Source organism: Scleropages formosus, chromosome 10 (assembly GCF_900964775.1).
Source record: "Scleropages formosus chromosome 10, fSclFor1.1, whole genome shotgun sequence".
In the NCBI taxonomy this organism is placed as follows: Eukaryota; Metazoa; Chordata; class Actinopteri; order Osteoglossiformes; family Osteoglossidae; genus Scleropages; species Scleropages formosus.
The window spans coordinates 21,351,729-21,371,775 of record NC_041815.1 but is presented as its reverse complement, the minus strand read 5'-3'; the positions used below and the strand labels follow the sequence as shown (position 1 = coordinate 21,371,775).

The following is a 20,047-nucleotide window of genomic DNA, read 5'->3' as shown; positions in this document are numbered from 1 at the left end:
TGTATCAAAATCATTGAACTGCCATGTGGTCTGGAAATACAAAGTCCTACAAAAACCGTGAACGGGAAGTAGTATCCTGTCAGAGCCGTCACCTTATAATCTGAAGGGCGCAGGTTCGAATCCCGCTCATCTTCCAGAACCCTTGAACAAGGTTCTTTCCTTGACACAATATGGTATGAACACCATGCTGAATAAATTGGTGAATCATTGTAAGTTCCACACTGTCGAACAACTCAAACATTATAAGTGCATGAGATAAATAACTGTTAATTCAACTGAAAGCTGAAAACAAATTGGTTTATTACAGTTGCATCTGTCACTCGAATTTGTCGCACTTCTGTAATAGTACAGGTGATGTGGCTTTTGCTTGGGCTTCTTCAACCACATGGGGATCTCTCTCATGACGCAGGTGCCATGCTGATCCTGATGATGTGATAATTAAATGGCAGTACATCACATGAATACACTCATCTTTTATACTGCTTTGTCTTATTACTCAGCCTGCGGGGAGATAAACACAAACATCCAATCATGTGTGTTGTTCCATACAATCATTTAATCTCCCTTGTATTCATTCTTTTACTGCATGTGTTATCAGTTCTTACATGAATGCATTGTTTTGTTTTTTTTAATCAGATTAACGGAAAAATGTAAAATTAAGCGAAAACATCACTGACGACTTCCATCTCATTACAGCACAATGTGGGGGAACTTTCAAATTACAATTGGCCAGGAAAGTTTTAGATGACTCCTACGCGGTTAAAACTTATCAGATTAGTGTTGCCCACAGACCTTTATATAGATGAGTCAGAAGTGTCATGTGTTCGCAAAGGCTGGCATCCTACCCAGGTCTTTCCGCCGCCTTCTTCCCCTGCTTCTAATGTCCCCCTGGGGACTGAATCCTCTGTCTCATGTATGTACCTGTCCACATCAAGTAGTCCATGCCTTTTTTTCAGAATTGGAGGTGTGAATCGAAAAAGCAAATAATTTACATAACTCAAACCAACAGAGTAGTTTCATGTTTTTTTTTTAAAAAAAAAATCTATTTAAATTTTATTGAAGTATTCAAAATATATGTTTTTTTCTCACATCTAGTTGTGGGAAATCAGAGCACATTGTCCGAATTCTCACACATTAACATAAGCACAGTACGCTGGAAATTGCATGGACCAACCATACGGGTTTGTCTGTGGTGGCCTGTGGCTGTTAAAGAATAGCGCATTCTTTTGAGTCAAATTTTTCTCTCCAAGACTCTGCTTGACAGGAGAAAGCAGTGGCTTTAATGACATCTTTGAATATGCAAAATCCATATCTCTGCAATCCCACCACCACACTGCCACTCAGCATGTCCACCTTGTTTCATGGAAGTTATTATCATCTATATCATTATTATCTCTTCTTCTCATCATGAGGGAAGTTAGGGTTTCCCCCAGCCATGAACGTGTTGCCTGCAGTCGTGATAAAGATGGCACTGCTTTCATTTTGATTTCCCATTTAAGTACTTGGTGGCTTTTAAATGGATACAGTACAGAAGTATGCGATGGCAACAAGCTTTAAGGTGTTTTTATTGATCTTGTTTGTGTGGCGGGGGGGGTGAGGGGAGGAGTGGAAGTGGGGTGAACAAACAACTGTCCTTTTCATGTCTCCCTCTGGGAAGAAATCAATACCGTTTTACCTCTCCTTTTTTATGTTTTTTTTTCCCCAGTTCATAGATTACTTTTGCAGCTCAGATTAAGAAACTGACCAGATTAAGAACTGATTAAATTTTGGACGTCAGGTTACAGGGCTGCGTTTCTCTCCCTGCTACTGCAAACCAGAATGGGTGTCTTCACCAAGTGTGAGTAAACCTTCATTTGAAATGTGCTCCACTGAAGGTGATGCAGGGGGCGGGCGCAGTGGCGCAGCAGGCTTGGCCGAGGTCTGCTCTGTGGTGGGTCTGGGGCTCGCGTCCTGCTTGGGGTGCCTTGCGGCGGACCAGGGTGTGTCCCCTCCCCCCCAGCTTTGCGCCTTCTGTTGCCGGGTTAGGCTCCGGTTCACCAGGACAAGCGGTTATAAACAGTGCGTGTGTGAGGGTGATGTATCATTATGGGCATCAACATCATACACGTCTTTTACTGATGCTGAAGTGAAACGGTCTTTGTAGGAAATTTTTTTAACTAGCAGTTTCAGTTGCATTTATTCATTTACATACAGTACATTCATTCATTTAGCAGGTGCTTTTCTCTAAAGCAACGCACATCTCGGAGAAAAAAAACACAACCAGAACATTACATCAACGGAAGGAAGCTCTCTGAAATTCTTCAGAGCGCAGTGATGCCACCGCCCGGCTTTGTTCAGGTTTCCCTCAGAAAAGAAATACAGATAGATACAGTATTTGCTGGTTTACGGTACTCTATTTGAGCTTGATGGGATGAAGCAGAGACATACTTTCTTCATCATTCACACATTTAGTATAGAAAAACTTCATTGTCCTTTTACTGGGCAACACACTACAGTTCACAAGGAGAAATAAATTGCTGATGAAGGACTTGTGATTAATTGAAAAAATCTACCTTATAAAGACCCCAAAGCAGTCCTCATAAGCCCACCCCCAAGTTGCCCTATTGTAAATTGTGCCACATCGCCCTCTGCTGCTCAGAGTGGTGGCAGCAGTCACTTTCTGAATATTTTGAATGAAATGGAATTTTCCCTGACATGACAATTGAATGAGAGTGGTTCATCAAGACCAGTACAGTGTATCTCCTTGACTTTGTCTCATCTCCAGTTCCACTCATTCATCAGCAGTGCATGGAGTTCACACTACAACACTCTCTCGGTGTGTCACAGAGCCGCTGGGGTACAGAGCGAGTCCCTCCCGGCTGCTACGTCATATTGAGTGCTTGGGGACATGGGGGTCAGAGCCTTTTGGGATACCGGGATCTAGAGAATAGTATTGCTTTTCTACACTGAGAATGGTTTAAAGGTCAGCTAAGACAGCCAGGAAATGATGCTGATTGCACCAAAGATGACTTGACGGGAGAGGAGATAACAGTCAGGGGCCCTAAGGGCAACAGGTCCAGAACAGTCAGAGGGGCTGCAACACATGGTGGTCATCATCCTCCCCGTCGTCTTAGAGGATGCTGACCCGTTCGGTCAAGCCTTGCATATCAGTATCGTCCTCGGCCTCCTCCTCATCAGAAGCACGTGGCGGGGGAACCAGGTGGGCAGGGTACTGCAGAGTGTGCTCCTGTGCAAACTGCTGCCACCGGTTGTCATCGCTCTCATGGGTGATATAGCGCTCACCCAGCTTCATCTCCAGCTCCCGCAGGTCCAGCCACGTCTGGTAGTCCTGGGAGATGAGCAGAGACAAGCGGAGACAAGCGGAGACAAGCGGAGATGGGGCCATGGAGGGGGTGAGTTTGGACAGAGAAAGGGAAGAGTGAAATAGGAAGGGATGACAGCAAAAGCACAGAGCGAGCAAGTGGGTGAGAGGAAAATGTAACAACGTGAACTTTCATTTTCACATCATGCGTATGCCGCATCATACTTCTCACTGTGGTACGTCTTATATTGTGTGAAACCTCTTCTTTGCTGCTGCAGGGACAGATACAACACACACTTCAGCTGAAAATGGACCTAGAGAGCAGTAGGTGTCATGTCTACAAATTTGTCAACATACATGTAGACACAAGCATAAAGAGTGAGTGAATGAGTGTGAGTGTGTGAGTGTGTGTGTGTGTGTGTGTGTGTGTGTGTGTGTGTGTGTTAAATCAGGAGTAAAGAGACGGGTGAGTACCTGCAGATACGCATGGCTAAGGCTCTTATCCACACTGTAACGTTTCCTCATTTTCACCTGCAGCAGGTTGTTAATGAGATCAATTGCTGTAGAAAGAAAAGGAAACTTCAATACACACAAATAAGTGCGTGAGCTTTTCCTCATTATCTGTGGGCCCTCCTCAAAGCTGTGGAAATGTCAGCATTAGAAAAGATAGCTTCTTGCAAAACCAGGATGCTGCAGGATGAAGGTGAACTGGTAAGGAGCATCACTTCACAGGTGAGACCAGTGCAATCCTCTGTAATCTTTCAGAAGTTAAATTTCTAGCCACAGACTGGAAATAGGGTACTTTTGCCATAAAAGCTAGATGTACCCTGTTTGGGTGTAGTGTACTTTGTTTGTGTGTGCGCATGCACACAAGTACCTTCAGGGGAGATGTGCTTCCAGGGATTGGGGGGGTACATGAAGGCTGCATTGTGGATCTGGTCATTGATGTCCTCGTCCTCATTGAAGGGGAACGTGCCGCTCAGACTGACGTACATGATGACACCCACAGACCACATATCCAGCGAGCGGTTGTAGCCCTGGTTGAGCAACACCTCAGGGGCCAGGTAGGCAGGAGTCCCCACCACGGACCTGCGGAATGATTTCTCGCCGATGATCCGTGCAAAGCCAAAGTCACACAGTTTCACCTGGAAGGTACAGAAGCAGGAGAAGAAGGCCACTATATTAGATCATTAAATATGTGTATGCTGACTCCGCAGCTTATGAACATTGTCAGGAATTGAATTCTGTCCATATTTTTATTTGTTTGCACATCAAAAAGAATTTTTAATAGTCTGTAATCTCTGCAAAAACAAGTTTAATTAAGGTGGTCTTACATTTCTTTTCCACTTGGGTGCATATTACTGACACCTATTGGCTGGTTGTGAAAATACAGCTTGCGTTTTCTCCATTACAAACAGGTATTTAACTGAATACATAGGTGAAGAAAATCCTATTAACGAATAAACTGAAAAATGTTAATTCAAATATTCGTAACACGAGCAGTCAGGATATTTGCTTTTCACACTTTCTTCCTGACAAGAAAAGTATGCAAACCCCTTGTGTCCCTTAGCTTTACTACAAAATGGAAATTTAATGAGAAACAGTTTTTCTCATGTGACATAATAGGTGTGTAATGACCAATTGCATATGTAGGTTTAGAGGAAATCATGTATGCAGTAGAAACGCAGAAGTAGTTCAGGTGGAAAAATAAGTGAACGAGAAGTTGTATTAGTTAAACCAAGTAGAATCAGGTGTGTAAATCATAATCATTTATTCATGTTATATGTTTAAGATTCAAGGTTTAAATGTCAGCAATATTAAGTTTATGTTAATATTTTATACAAGAATAATGACCATTCATATAGGTCTCACACGCTTTCAAGCAGCAGTGTAAGTGCACATCTCCACCTTACTGCCTGCTGCCGTGGGGTCTGCGTGAGGGGTTATAGGTGCGTGTACCTGGGGGAAGGGGTCAGCCGAGGCCAGCAGCACGTTCTCGGGCTTCAGGTCACAGTGGACGATGTTCTTAAAGTGCAGGTGCCTTAGAGCAACCAGGATCTATAGAGAGGGAGGATGTCAGGTGGTGGGTGTTACAGGAAGGCCTTTTGGCCAGAGAGCGCAAGGGCAGCACAAAGGAAAACAAACACAGACACACCCACACAATAAGGCAGGGAGGGGGGTCGCTGGGGAAAGAATGACCCAACTACTTCACACACACATACATACATCGGCAGATGCACAGGGAGCATCATTCTCCTTTACACATTTTCTCTGGCTGCACCCCAGTTTTACCTCAGTCTATTCTCACTCCATGTAATGAATGATAATATGTTGATTGCATAATAATACATTCAAGAACTAGCCTTGCAGAAAACTTTAAGAAACTAAATATGACAATTAGATTTTCCATTTTATTTCACTTACTCCCATTTCTGCCTTTCTGCTCCTCTTTCATTTAATTAATTTCTCTTATCTGTTCCTCTGTCCATGTATAATCATTAAGAAACATAACTAAATAACATAATATACCAATAAAGCCTATTTTCTGCACCATTATTTGATCTCATGTTTCCTGGCAGTTGCATTCATGTTGTGTTGAATGTACTTCATTGAAGTGTGTTACCCTACACAGGGCTCACACAAAGTCCATCAATTTAAAACACTCCCTGCTTCCAGCTGTTGATTACACAATGTCACAGGCAATTTTAAACATCAAAGCTAAGCCATGGTTTATATTATTTGATAACTGAAGCCAGACATTTAAGCAAAATTGCATGAACATAAACAAATGCTACACTGGAAAATTTTACTATTAGATGTAAAAAAAAAAAAAAAGAAATCATGATAGTATCAGATGTTAAAAATATTTCATGGTTTCCCCGCTTTATTCTTCTTCCCTGTAAAAGACTCATATTCGTGTGTACATGTATTAGTGTGTAAATGTAAGACTAAAACGTGGTCCTTGTTAATGAACTCCCCTAGTGCACGAGCGGCGGGTGTGTAGAGAAGCGCTGACCTGCGTGATGAGGAATTTGGTGAGCCTCTCGGGCAGCCGGCCCTTTTCGCTGGACAGGATCATCTCCAGCATGTCGCCGTGCAGCTTCTCCATCACCACAAATACCTTCTCGGGTGTCTCGAACATGCACTCCAGGTTCACAATGCCCAGGTGTCTCAGGCTCTGCACGCCCGAGAGAAGACAGAATTGGGATAAAAGTGTTGGTCATGTTAGTCTAGTCATTAATAAGAAGGTCCTTGAGTGACAAAGACTGAGGTTGATCGCTATGAAAAGCTTCAGATCCTGAGCAGACCCCGCTAAAGGACTCTCCAAGACCCCGCAGTGCAGTGCTCTCTGACCCTCCCTGGTGGTCACCTGCAGGATGGCGACCTCGTTCCTTAGCTGGCTCTCCTGCTTGGTGGGGAAACGGAGCTTGTCGATCACCTTCACGGCCACATCCCGACCCGTCTTCCTGTGCTTCCCTGAGAGAGGAGCGGCAAACAGGAGGAGGAACACGAGGGCGTGACAGGAGAAAAAATTACCTATAAACTCCAAAGAGGCTTTTGCGGATCACTCTATGTGTTTCTGATGGTCACTTTTTGTCACAGATAATGAAAGAATACGATAAACTTACCGCCATACACCACTCCAAACTGCCCAGAGCCCAACACCTCATCAGCAAAGATCTGATACACCATACCGATGTCCTTGAGGAGAGACCATAATCACTGATGAAATCTCTGCGCTCATCAATCCATGCTTCATTGATGATTTCAGGGTTACTACATGTCCTGCGTAGGAGTCCCATTCAGATGCACACTAGACCCGTTCCAAATAAACATGCACTGTAATTCTGTTTCTAAAGTGCAAGCTGTGAAAAGGACTGAATATACAACAATCTTTGATCCACAGCCAGTAAAATTTGGGCAGGCCTAATAGGTGTGCCTGTTCTGTGTCAACAGCAGCATAATGTGCCAGTTATATATTTATGAATAGAGTTTTTCCGCTGCGTTGCCTCTTTTGGACAGATAAGAAACTCACCACATTCTCCTGGATCTGACTGTTGGACACGGAAATGCTCACAGAGGCCTGTCCTGTACATCACAGCAAAGAACCATGGTAAGTCATATTTGTGAGAGAAATCCAACTGTGTGCCATGATTTGGATTTTTAATTAAAAGAGAATTTTTGCAAAATATGTCATCTGGTTAAAAATAAAGCATTGTGGTTTAGATAAGGTCTTGTGTACATTTTTATGCAGCTGTCATTTTCAATAACAAAATGTCAATAATAAGTGAACTTACTGTGGGGGGTGTGTCCTTGTACTGTGGGTGCATCTTGGAAGATGACAGGCATGAGAGCCTGGCGGATGGCGCTCTCCCACGCCTTGGCCACCTCCCGCCCAATGCCACTGTTTGGTGTAACACTGCTGGGGGATGAAGAGCAGCCTGGGAGTTCGGAAGAGCCAGAGAAGGAGGGATTGCCGGGGGTGTTGGGATTGGGGTCCTCCCCCACAAAGTAACGCATGGTGTCAGTGACGATCTCAAAGCAGTGGGGATTGGTTCCTGGAGGGACGAGTGTGAAATCCCCAGCAGGACACACCTCCAAGATCTCACTGAGAGGGATTTCCTAAGGAAAGCAAGAAGCAGAGGTGGTCAGAGTCAGAGTCCATCACCATCTTCATCTTCATGCATCTAATTAAGTGCCTCAACTGTCAGTAAGCACTTGCAGAGAATGCTAATGCCCAAGACGTACATAGATCAGAGATCACAACAGCCTTGCTGAATTCAAAGTTAAGTAACAGAGAGAAATTACAGATGAGCTTTTAAAGAGCTATACAATGTTTTAAAATTCTCATCTAACTCAGAGTTCAAACCAGAGAAGACAAAGTGTCATGTAGCACATGCCAAGATATTACATTATATTAACTGAAAATTACATTATATTACATTATATTACCTACAAAATTCAAGAGTGAACTGTCATGCACCCTCTTGGTAACTTACCAAGATGTTTTTATGAGCAAAAAACAACAATATGTATTTTACTTGAAATAAAATGCCAAAATACAATTTTGAAATGCTTCAATTATTATATTGAAACAGATTAAATTCCAAAGCACAGCGGCAGGTGGTGACAGTGACCACACCCCCTGCCTTTGATTGACAGCTACCCCAAGGATGGGTTCATTAAGTCTCACAAGCGCCAGTCTGACCCTGATCAACCCCTGAAAAGCTCCTGCATGCAGGCTGGAGAAGTGTGACAATAACACTGTTTTTTGTTGTTGTTTTTTGCTTGGATTGTGTTTGGACTTGTTACTGTCACGACTACGCATGCACCTCAATCAGCAGCACCTCACTCTGATGAGGCACCTGTCCGCAATCGGAGCATTCATCCATAAAACCATCCCCAGCTCCTTCCCCATCGCGGAATCTCCTAGAGACAACCGTCCCTCCTGTGTCCACGATTCTTTCTCATCGCCTAACCCGTCCTCATACGTGTACCCTGCTCCTTGCTCCCTCGCCCATCTTCTTGTCCCTGTTCCTGTTTCCCACAGTATCAAACCTCGCTTCGCGTCATCGACCATGTCTTCGGATTCTCCCTTCAAACCCCGTTTGCACCTCGGGTTGAACCACACTTGTCTCCAACTGAGAGTATTCCCTTGTCCTGAATAGCTTTATAATCAACGATCCTGCAATTGGGTCCACACCTGGGTCTCCAGTCTGCTCTGTGCGACACTTACCTGTTGCTTCTCTTTGTTGTTTTCTCTGAAAAGGTTTTTGTGTTCTTACCTGGCTGTTTCCCAGAAAACGTCTTTGCTTTTGGCTTGTTCTTTTACTCAAGTACAGCATGACACGATAAGAAACTTTTAAATCCTCCACAGTACAAACATGCCTTAGCATATCACATATACGGGAACATGCACTTAGGGCCCCTTCTTCAGTGTTATGAAGATATCTCCAAATTTCAGATGTCATAAAAATGTATGGCACATAAAAAATCTGCAATGTAGAGGAAATAAGTCTAGAATCCCAAAATATGGTAAATGATGTGGGTCTAGCAATCACTTACATCTTCACTTTTCATTCAGTGTTTGTCCAACTAAGGGTTGTGGTGGTCAGGTGCCTATCCCGGAAGAACAGAGCGCAAGGCTAATCAGGGCACACCTTGGATAGGACGTCTGACTCCTACAAACTCCACATAGACTGAGTTGGATACAAACCAACACCCAAATAGCCCAGGTGCTATGAGACAGCAGCTCTGCCCACCGTGCCTTAATGGCCCCTGATGGCTAATGATGAAGAAATAAATTGCTTAACATTTTAATGAGGTATAATACTATGGCTGCACATCCGGTGCTGTCACATACAGGTCTGTGTGGGTGGACACTGGACACTGGACACTACCTACCTTATAGTACTTGTTGGTGGTGTCGTTCTGGAAGAGGATGATGCATTTGCAGTCAAGACGCCAGTAATGCCTCTTCCTCTGCGTGTGGGGGGGCAGGAGAGGATAGGTCAGGGGTCAGAGTTCGGGAGAGCTCTGCGGCAGTTCAGAGAGACCAGCGTCCCAAAGGAGACGAAAGCGAGCAAGCGGCTTGGGGGCAGCTGAGAGACAGGAAAGAGGAAGAGCCAGGAGGGAGAAAAGGAGAAAGGAAGAATTTAAAGAAAGAGTGAATGAAGAAAGGCATCTGAGAAAAACAGGTTTCTTTTCTATGTAGAACTTCAAGAGACCACAGCAACAAAAGAGGAATTGACCCTCCAATAATGACAAAAAAAAAATTGCATTGTGAACAAAGAGACAAAAGGGAGAACATAATAAAAAAAATAATCTTCACATTGTATTTCCTGGGACAGTTTTACTGTTTTATCATTGTGTTTTATTATTGATGGGCAGAATCGAGGGACACAGCAGAACTGGTACACCGACAGAGGCAGAGAGAGGAAGGTGGAAAAGCCAAGCTGGGGATGGACTGATAGAGAACAAGTGAGTAATGAGGTGTCAGTCTCAACACGCGTGTTCAGCTGGAGTCTGGATGGAGGACAGGCTGCTCCATTACCAGTGTGTCCTTGTTGCTGTAGTGTACCATCCAGCCTTCTTTGATGGCCGTGCTGGAGCGACGGGTCGTCTGCCTCACAGACTGGACCACCCTCATGAGGGGGATGTAACCCATGGAGCTGGAGGGGGAGGGAGCCAGGATCAGTGTGTGTGCGTGTGTGTGTGTTTCAAAGGGAATTTTCATTCTATGGATATTTCATTCTAGTTCAAATTTATTACTTTTTGAATTTAGCTCATGCTTTTCTCCAAAGCAGTTTACAGGCTTCAGCAGTTTAAAATGATTTTCCCATGTTTACAGCTGGGTAATTTTTATTTAAGCAATCCAGGGTAAGTACATTGCTCAAGAGTATCGCAGCAGGCAGTGGGACTACAACCTCTGAGTCTAGAGGCAGCAGCTGTAACCACTCTGCTACTGGTGGCCCCTGAATTTTTATGCTTTAACTGTCATGGGCTGGTGTCTCATCCAGGGTGTTTCCTACTTGACCTTATGTCCCTGTGCTTCTGGGGTAAGCTCTGCACCTCCACGACCCTGACTCGGGCAAACATCTTAGAAAAGTCAGCAAGCGAGTGAGAATGAGTTTTATTATTAAAAGTCGTTCATTATCAACAACTAATTATCCAGTGCAGATTTTCAATGATCCAGAGCCTCTCCTAGAAGGACAGTGTGTGTGGCAGGGTATACCTGGATGGGACACCAGTCCGTGACAGGGTAGTCACACCCATTCACACACGAAGAGCAATTTAGAGTCACCGATTAATCTGACAGACATGGTTTTGGACTTTGGGAGGAAACCAGAGCACCCAGAAAAAAACCAAAAAGGAACATGCTAACAGCACAGTATGAGCCGGACCTGGCACTGGTACTATTCACTGTGCCGCCATGCTGCCCACATTTAAAACTGATGTTATTAATCTAGATTTATTTATATCTATTTCTTCACCTTATTTTAGCTCCTTGTTTTTCTTGGAGTACAAGCTGACTGATATTTGAGCTAAATTTACAAAAATAACATTCTAAATTAGAATTTTTCTTATTGGAATGCAAGAGGGCAAAAATGGTGCTCACCTCTGGTCTTCACTAGTGCCGCTCTGGCTGCTGTCTGAGAAGGTGCTGGGGGAAAAGGAGCCTGGGATGCTGCAGGTGTCATCTGGATCATCAATCAGGGGGGATTCACTAGTGTACTCCATGGGAACCTCCTGGTCCACAGTGGGGCTTAGCATATCTGCAAGGTAGGGGGGTGTGGGGGGCAGTCACAAATAAGCCCCAAAGTGACGCACACTGTCACTTGCAAAGCATTTATATACCTATCCAATTTAGATTTTAACACACACACACACACACACACACACACACTGCTGATTCATTTCTACTTTACCTCCGATGGTCTCCCCTAAGCAGTCATTGGGCACCTTATACGCACAGCGCTTGTGACAGTTGAACTTGCAGTCTGCCCAAAGACACGAGAAAATAGAAAAGAACATTTGCCACAAAATCCAGTCTGGATTACCCAGTGCAAGCACACACAACTGATCTAAGAAGGCGGAAATGAAGAGCTCTCTTCCCCAAAACTGACCCTTGCACTGTAGCCCCTGGCGGAAGAGGCCCCTGAGCAGGCGCTTGCAGTACTGGCACACGGTGGGTCGCGTGTACGAGTGCACGGCGAACGTGTGGGGCACCTTCACTTTGCTCATCAGGATCTTGTCCAGGTGTACGGGGCGGCCTGTGTAGAAGCGGCGTGCCTCGCTGGGGGTCCGAGGCTTGAGGAGATGGGAGATCAGAGATAAAAGGGTCAGCTGTGAGGTCACCAGCCTTCGAGGTCATTCACAGAGCTACTGTTGGAGAGACCAGTCACTTTGACACTTGAGTGGGACTCACAGCGTCTGTGCATGCAGTATCAGTGTGAAGTACACTTCGGCAACCTGACCAATACTGGTATGGGGCAAACTGAACGGAAGAATAAAAGCAAAGAGACCCACACATGTCCTGCTGCAGAACAGCTGGGAACACAAAGCATTTACTTGTCAGATCCATTAACCAAATGTCCTGTGGAAATAGTTGTTTTCCATCATGTGTGCTCACACTTTATATTTATTCATTTAGCTGACACTTTTCTCCAAAGCACCTTACAATGCTTACCCGTTTACACAGCAGGGTAATTTTACTGGAGCAACAAGCACCTTGCTCATGGGTACTATATCTGGAGGTGGGATTCGAACCTGCGACCTTTGGGGCCAAAGACAGCAGCTCTAACCATTAATGCTACCAGCTTTCCCCATACTTTACATTGGTACTGTTACTGCCAAGATATTTCCAGCTTAAAGGAGCTTTGACGTGCTTGCCCAGCTTTCACATGCTTGACAAAATACCAGAATCACAGTGCTGTTGTTAACTAACAGGAAAAGGAATCTTCGGCCATTGTGCCGAGCGGATGAGCGCACGCTTGCTGGGAAGCCAGTACCCTTTGCGTGTGTGACGTCACCAAGGCGACGTCTTCGGCGGATGTGCTGCCGCTGCTGATCGACTCGGAGGTGGACAGCCGCAGGGACTGGGTGCTGGTCAGCGAGGTGGTGGAGAGGCGCCGCTTACGTGCACCGCTGCAGTTGTTGGGAATGCTGAAGGCGCAGCGCTTGTGGTAGTTCAGGCCACAGCCTGTGGGGGAGCCAGAGAGCAAGAGAAATGTTTGTGAAGGGGCTGTTATTTCTTATATCTTTGTACAGGAACGGAACGCTTTGGAAAGATGCCGCGTTCACACCGTAACAAAATGACATTTTACAACTTCGGCCTATGATTATAATGCAGTTTCCAGACTGTTAACCTTATTTAATTGTTGAAACAGGTAATTAGACAGGAGTTGTTAGTCAAATAGCTCAGTTAGAGTAAAAATGAAATGATATTCACAGCAGCAGTTTTAAAGAAAAAAAATTTTAAAATAAGAAGGATCATACTTTTAAACTCTTGGCAAGAAAAACAAATGTTCTGGCAGAGGCCTTCTACTTACTGAATAAGGTGTGTGTCAAAAGTACTTTTTCTTATTCCTAGGGTTTAAAAGTACCACCCTTCTCTGTTACAACCACTTTACCACTTTTCACCGAGCAGCAATATGAATCAGGTTGCCGTGATGATCATACCTTCAAGGTTCCTCAGGAATTTATGATCCGAAGAGACCTCGCAAACCCGCTGTGCTCTGGCACTCAGGCACACAAATATCTGGACAATGTCCGGTGTTACGGACATAAAACATGGACATGGTCAGTTGCATTTTACCGTCGCATTTAAGGCCCTGCCGCACCAGGCCAAACAGCATCTCTCCACAGTGGTCGCAGAAGGCCGGCGCACGGTATGAGTGCACGTTCAGGGCGTGCGGTCGGATCTGGAAATCCTCAAAGGTGGCGGCCGCTGTAAGAAAAATAAAGAGGTCAATGAACTGTAGAAGAACATCTTCATTGACCTGTCAATAAAATGGGTCTATTTGGTGACACCACAGCAAGGGATACACAGAGTAGACAGACCATGTCCAGTCTCAAATGCCAATAATACAGATTTCAGTTCTGTGCCAAGCCAAAGCTCTCTTTTTCTCTCTCATGGCATCCCTTCTGCACCAGGATGATTTGCAGATAGATATGCTTCCTCACCATGCTGTTACGAGCGGACACTTCGATTGCGGACGATTGTAGATGAATCAAAGGAGGTGTGCGTGAATTCTGTTTTATTTGCAATTGCTAACAGAACATGCTGGAAACTGGCAAAGAATCATCCTTAGAGAATTGTGGGTAAGGAGTTGCAATCATAGTCTTGAGTGAAGACCCAGAAAAAAGTGTTTCTGTGACATGTCAAACTGCGTCCTGTGTCTGTGTGTCTACCTGGGGGTACTTCCCATTCCCACAGCAGATGTGGACTGTCATCAGAACAGTAACAAATTTGACGTACGAAAGGAGGAACCGGTTGTGGGAACCGTTCGTCTTACACCGTGAGGCCTTTCAGAGAGTCTTTTTTTCTCTCCCACCACATTTAAACCAGAAAAAGTGTCATTGTCCTTACATGTCTGAGAGCAGCAGTGTGTTGTCATGCCTTATGAGAACCGACACAAAGAAGGCTGAGTAAAGTATCTTCAGCAGCGCTGCACAGGAACAGAAAAGAAGATGGGAGTGGAAACTTTCAGCCGTGAGAGCGCAGCTGGGCGTGGACCCTGAGGCCCTCATGGGGCCCCTCGGTGTGCATTGATTCATTGTGACGCAATCTTGTTTTATCTAAAATGTAAAGTCACATCTAAATACACTTTCGGTACAAAGAGGACACAGTAGTGGACTGTCAGTTCTGAAGGATGATTGATTGATTGATTGATAAGTCATTGACATCTAATGTGCTAAATGCACGCACGCACACACACACACACACACACACACACACACACACATTGTCTGAAACCGCTTGTCTCGGAGCCTAACCCAGCAACACAGGGCACAAGGCTGAAGAGGGAGGGGACACACCCAGGACGGAATGTGCTAAATGAATAAATGTAAATGTCATGATTGATTTACAGGTGTAGAACAGCTAACTTATATTAGGTCAGTAGCACTACCAGCTCACGGATCTTCCATTGCTGTGGAGAGTAAATGAGTCAGCCGGATCAATCTGATCTTCCTTTCGTGTTTTAAAGACAGCAAACTATTTATTTACTTATTTGTTTGTTGATTTTGTTATTATTAACATTTGGAATCATATATTATTATTATTATATGAATTATATTTACAATTATTGTTAATTACTTGGCCCCCTGTGACAAACACCCTTCTAACCTAGGTGGGAAAGTTGGAAAGAAGTCTCATATTCAGATGAGACTCAGTTTATAACTAGACAGCTAACAAATTCCTTTCCTGTTAAAGACAGATCAACAGTGAGAACGAGTGCCTGAGTTGTACTGTAAATTAAGGCTTCTGTAAAGATTTCGAAGGTATTAGAATTTTGATTTACCATCATTTTGTACTCTTATTTGTGCTGCTTCCTAAGCGTAAGGGTTGACTAACAAGTAATGACTCATGTTTATGTTTAATTGCTCTGTTATACGGGTCCGTTCATTTACGCTCAGAAAGTGTGACACCAATGTTGAGAACATCAACAACATCACAGATTAAATGGATAAAGATTAAGATTAAAGAGTGGGGGGGGAAAGAGACATGGGAAAAGAAATAAGACCTTATGTTTAGTTTCTTTTTGTCAGTGTATCCAGAACTCTGGCTTCCTGATTTTATGAAACTTATGTTTTATATACGATTCTCAGAAATTCCCTCTAGTCTTGGCTTCACTGCTGAAAGAGAGGGAGGAAAGAAGCACATAGAACCCATTTGCTTTCAAAGAGCTAACATGGACAAAATCCAGTTCTCAAACATATTAATTATTTGAAGTAAATGAAAATCTAAAATATCTCGTACAATACAACTGGATTTGGTATCATAAACATCAGCGATCTGCCTACGGTTGAAGATTGGACCTCCAGGAAGTATAGCTGATGAGCTTATTGACATCTAAGTGGAAGAAGACTGGAAGGAGAAATGCTGGGAAGATGGAAGGGGTGGGATGGGAAGAAGAGCAGAAGCGGGGGGGACCTGACACCCACCCGAGAGCACCACTTCAATGAGGTCTCCCTCCTGGATGTCACTCGCACTCTTGATTAGCTGCAGGATGTTGTTGGTGGCTGTGTCGTGCTTGAAAAGGAGAATTTTGTCATAAATTCCGTAGAATCCGCACTCCGGAAACTGCAAGACACAGAAACGCAACAAGGGAGACTTCTTGTAATCCAATTATTGCATCGGATAACAGATGTTCATCACAAACAGATAGTCGGTAATGAAAATTTGATGCAGCATTGCTTTCAGAGAGAATGTCCAAAGGGTACGCAAAATATATCAAACCGTGCAAAATCAGACTCATACAACATCAGGAATTGTTCATATTACCATCCTCACCAATACGCTTAAAGATATAAGGTGCCGTTAAGATAAAAGAGGGCCATGTTACTTAATAAAGTTCCCAGGTGTATCCTCTAAGGAACCAAGTACAAATGATCATTTATTATTGCGTCTCGCTTGAGTGGTACCCAGGGGGTTTTCTGTTCTACCCCTTCACCAGCTGCATGTGGGGTTGATGGAGGCAGGGTTATACAGAGGAAGGAGAATGGGGTAGAGTGAGAGAGGTGGAGGCGGGACATGGAAGAGGAAGGGGCAGAGTTTGCTTATCCTGAGATCCCTCCCCATCAGCTCATCCTTGTTAACAAGCATCACGCAAAAGGACATGTGTTGTTGTGTCTAAATAAACGGCAACCAAGCATGTTCTACAAAGCCTAACCCTAACCCCAACCCTGAGCTTTAAGGAAAAACCATCCATCAGTGGACATTATCAGTCCCACTCAAGTGTTGGATTAACACAAAGCACATGATGGAAATTATAAGAAAACTCCAATCTTGGGTTAAAACATGAGGAATGAATGATACTTTGATGAAACGGGATTTTACGTCTATAAGGTATGGTCAGCCTCATGTGAAAAAGAAGTAAACGCTGCTTGATATTGAAATCCACCAAGGGCATACGATCATGTAACAGTGTAATGTTACATATCCCTTCTTGCTATAAGGAGAATCTGATACGTCTGCTGCCACCGCGGGTCACGAGCGAAGCATTATGATAACATCGGTCAAAAGCAGACAACCATGGTACGCTGACCATCCGTCTTGTCCGTCAAAGCACTTGCATTAATATTTAATGTCCTCCAGTTCTCCCATTGCCTTCGTGTCCACCGAGCAGGAGAGGTGACAGTTTTTCCTATCATCTGTAACAGAGACGCGGAGGTGGTGGGAGGACCCAACAGAACACTGACTACCGAGCTCGTTTTATGACAGTCATTTATGATTATGACCCATCAGTGACAGAAAAAGAAATAAGAGTGAAAGACAGCAGCAAGCTACACTATAGTGTGGTTGGCAGTGATGACAATCAGCTCACAGTCCTGAGACCCCAGGCTTTTCAAAACAGCCCTGCAGTATCTGGCCTTGGTGATCAGGCCTTGGCTGGAACCCAGTGTGCATGACCGCCATAAAAATGCAGCCGCCGAGGTTGTGACCATGGCTCAGATATACAGGAGACGCGAGGGCTGCGTTCCCCACATAACGATGGGAATTCCACCTTCGCTATGCGCTTTCCAGATATCTTTACCTGACAACAAAGATTTCCGTGTACATCTCTTAAACCCTTATTAACCACCTACTGTAAATCGTTAGCTGCCTCATTAGGATTAATGTTGGCCGTTAGCAAGAGTTTCCAAACTTCTTGCTGCTGGAAAGTGCCATGTCAAAGAAAAATTAATTAGGTTATTCTTCTAGAAAAAAAACTTGTATTTGAAACTTACTCCAGAAGGAAAAATATTTATGGTATTTGTGGCAATCTGCTGAAAAGCTGGTGGCTCTGTGTCTGTGAAGAGAGGGAAATCCAGAGAGACACTCTCCACTGGGTATTTTCAATTATCATTTACTTTACGAATACAGGTAATAGTATGATTATTAGAGACGCTGCCTTTCACTCGAAGAACCCAAGTTCGAAACAAACCTCTTCCTGTAGTAGCCCTGACCAAGGTGCTGACCTGAATGAGTTGTATATAAGGATAAGTCAATAAATAAATAATATTCATGCTGTAAGGTATACATGTCCATGATCATGCTCAGATCAATCCCTTACAAAGCCACTCCTGCAATGTAACGAAAATGTTTATATGTATCTCAAAAAAAAAAATTATTAGGAAGGTGACTGGGAATTGTTGATATTCTGGTAAAGTTTTATGCAGCTGTATAAATGGGTAAATAACTGGAGCCTTAATATTGTAAGTTGTTTTGGAGAAAAGCGTTGGGTAAATATACACAGCTATTACACATGTAGGGATACGGTAAGAGCGTTAGGCTGGTTGGATGTGATTCTCTTCTATGTCTCCTTTCTTTATTTCCAGGAAAAAGGGTATAGTTCCACAGCAATCCAGCACACATCATTATGATGAAACATAGGGACAGTGATTTTATGTATCATTGTGCTAACACAGGATTCGGGAAACAGCAATAATGGAATTGCCTATCAAACGGGAATAGTCTATAAAACAGCTCTTAGCTGGGGTCAGATGGGGACAGGTCAGGAAGGAGACGTGTCCCTTCCCATCACAACATTCCAAAGGATCTGTAGCCCTCTTTCCTAAGTAACATAGTGGAATCAGCTTGTCTGCTGTCACCTTTTCCTGTTAAACTAAGCCTCCCTTCCCTTTGCGCCCTTATCACCCCAGCACTTCCTCGGGGGCAGCAACAGAGGCACAGATTTGTTCCAGCCAAGCAACGTCCCCATCAGTGTTCAGTTAATACAGCACAGTCTAACGTAATTCATCAGGCTGTGCAAAAACAGCCCGTGAGATTGAAACGATGACTCTCTTCAACACACTTCAGAGTGACATTTATGTGATTTTTATGTAAACACATTTTCAGTAATTATTGGGTGAAAAGGGCAGGGAGGAGCACATCTTGCAACATTTTCGGTAACCTCCTCGACCTCAGGGGCCCGGGCCACCCTAGATGAGTCACTAAACCTCAGGAAGGTGTCGTAAGAGCAGACTTACTGTAGGTGTGTGAACACAAGAACCAAAGAGCCTTACTGATGCACTTGAACCTTTCTTGAAGGTAAATCAGAGGGATTTCAGGCAGGCCTAACAAGCTGTGAAGACATCTATACCTTTACCCACTGTGCTACCCCCTGTTCTTCGCAGAAAAGTATTGTATTCATATAAAATTGCTGTTTCTCACAGTTCTTATGAAGTCAAAGCAGTTTTGCATTTTGGCATAGGAAGACAAATGACAAATTTACCAATACAGTTCATGATTTCTTGGGAGAGCTTCATATGTCTTATACTCTGTGAGCTCTGGTCTATGCCTTATTATACACTGGCATTTGTCATTAAGGTGTTTCGTAAATCAATGAAATGTAATGTAGGAACAATAGCACAAGAATACCTTTTCTAGTATTTTCCTGAAGTTTTGACAAAGGAATGGACTCCACATACTTGTTACTGAAAAGTCTCATCTTGGAGCCTGATTAGCATTTCAAAAGCCACTTTTGTAAGCAGGTATTGAGTTACCCATTCACATCTCTATTATGAACACTATAAATTATACAGTGCCTCTTTCAGGCACTGCACGAACGCTTCTAACCATGAATGGGTTTAGGCTGTGTCGCAATGCCAAACACCAGCTTCAGCTCCAAACAGCTGTTACGGAAAGAATTTGCATTCGGCATTTAAAGCTATTCATTCGTGTGATTCACCGAATCCAACGATTGCAGCACGATAATTCCCAACAGGCCCCGGTGCTATTAACCGCAAAGGGAGAGTGACACACACAGGGATAATATGGTCATGCAAGTGGCAGACAGGACAGACTAGACACCTGTGCCACGAAATCGATGGTGTTAAACTGTTTGTGGAACAGGAAGAAGGTGAGATCTTTTCCCTTGGCTTTGAGTTAACACACCGCTGTTTTACTGCTGAATATTTACATGTATTCATCGAGCTGAGAATTTTCTCCAAAGTGATTTACAATTATTTACCCATTTATACAGCTGGGTAACTTTTACTGTGTCGGCTCAGGGTAAGTAGTTTGATCAAGGCTTCTGC

The 20,047-nt window shown here is 43.9% G+C and overlaps 1 protein-coding gene across 1 annotated transcript in view; it reads right to left on the bottom strand.

Moving 5' to 3' along the window:
- Window positions 1–1,999: 1,999 nt before the first annotated feature.
- prkd2 (protein kinase D2) overlaps window positions 2,000–20,047 on the bottom strand; it is a 36,962-nt gene continuing 18,914 nt past the window's right edge. Inside the window, exons 2-18 of the mRNA XM_018748768.2 lie at window positions 15,971–16,109; window positions 13,620–13,751; window positions 12,814–13,004; window positions 11,929–12,112; window positions 11,731–11,802; window positions 11,421–11,577; window positions 10,356–10,473; window positions 9,707–9,784; window positions 7,600–7,924; window positions 7,338–7,390; window positions 6,931–7,003; window positions 6,672–6,778; window positions 6,318–6,479; window positions 5,261–5,359; window positions 4,179–4,446; window positions 3,776–3,861; window positions 2,000–3,328 (exon numbers count right to left, since the gene is read on the bottom strand). Coding sequence (XP_018604284.2) covers window positions 3,110–3,328; window positions 3,776–3,861; window positions 4,179–4,446; window positions 5,261–5,359; window positions 6,318–6,479; window positions 6,672–6,778; window positions 6,931–7,003; window positions 7,338–7,390; window positions 7,600–7,924; window positions 9,707–9,784; window positions 10,356–10,473; window positions 11,421–11,577; window positions 11,731–11,802; window positions 11,929–12,112; window positions 12,814–13,004; window positions 13,620–13,751; window positions 15,971–16,109 — 2,463 coding nt within the window. The 3' untranslated portion in view covers window positions 2,000–3,109. The remainder of the gene's footprint in view (window positions 3,329–3,775; window positions 3,862–4,178; window positions 4,447–5,260; window positions 5,360–6,317; window positions 6,480–6,671; window positions 6,779–6,930; window positions 7,004–7,337; window positions 7,391–7,599; window positions 7,925–9,706; window positions 9,785–10,355; window positions 10,474–11,420; window positions 11,578–11,730; window positions 11,803–11,928; window positions 12,113–12,813; window positions 13,005–13,619; window positions 13,752–15,970; window positions 16,110–20,047) is intronic.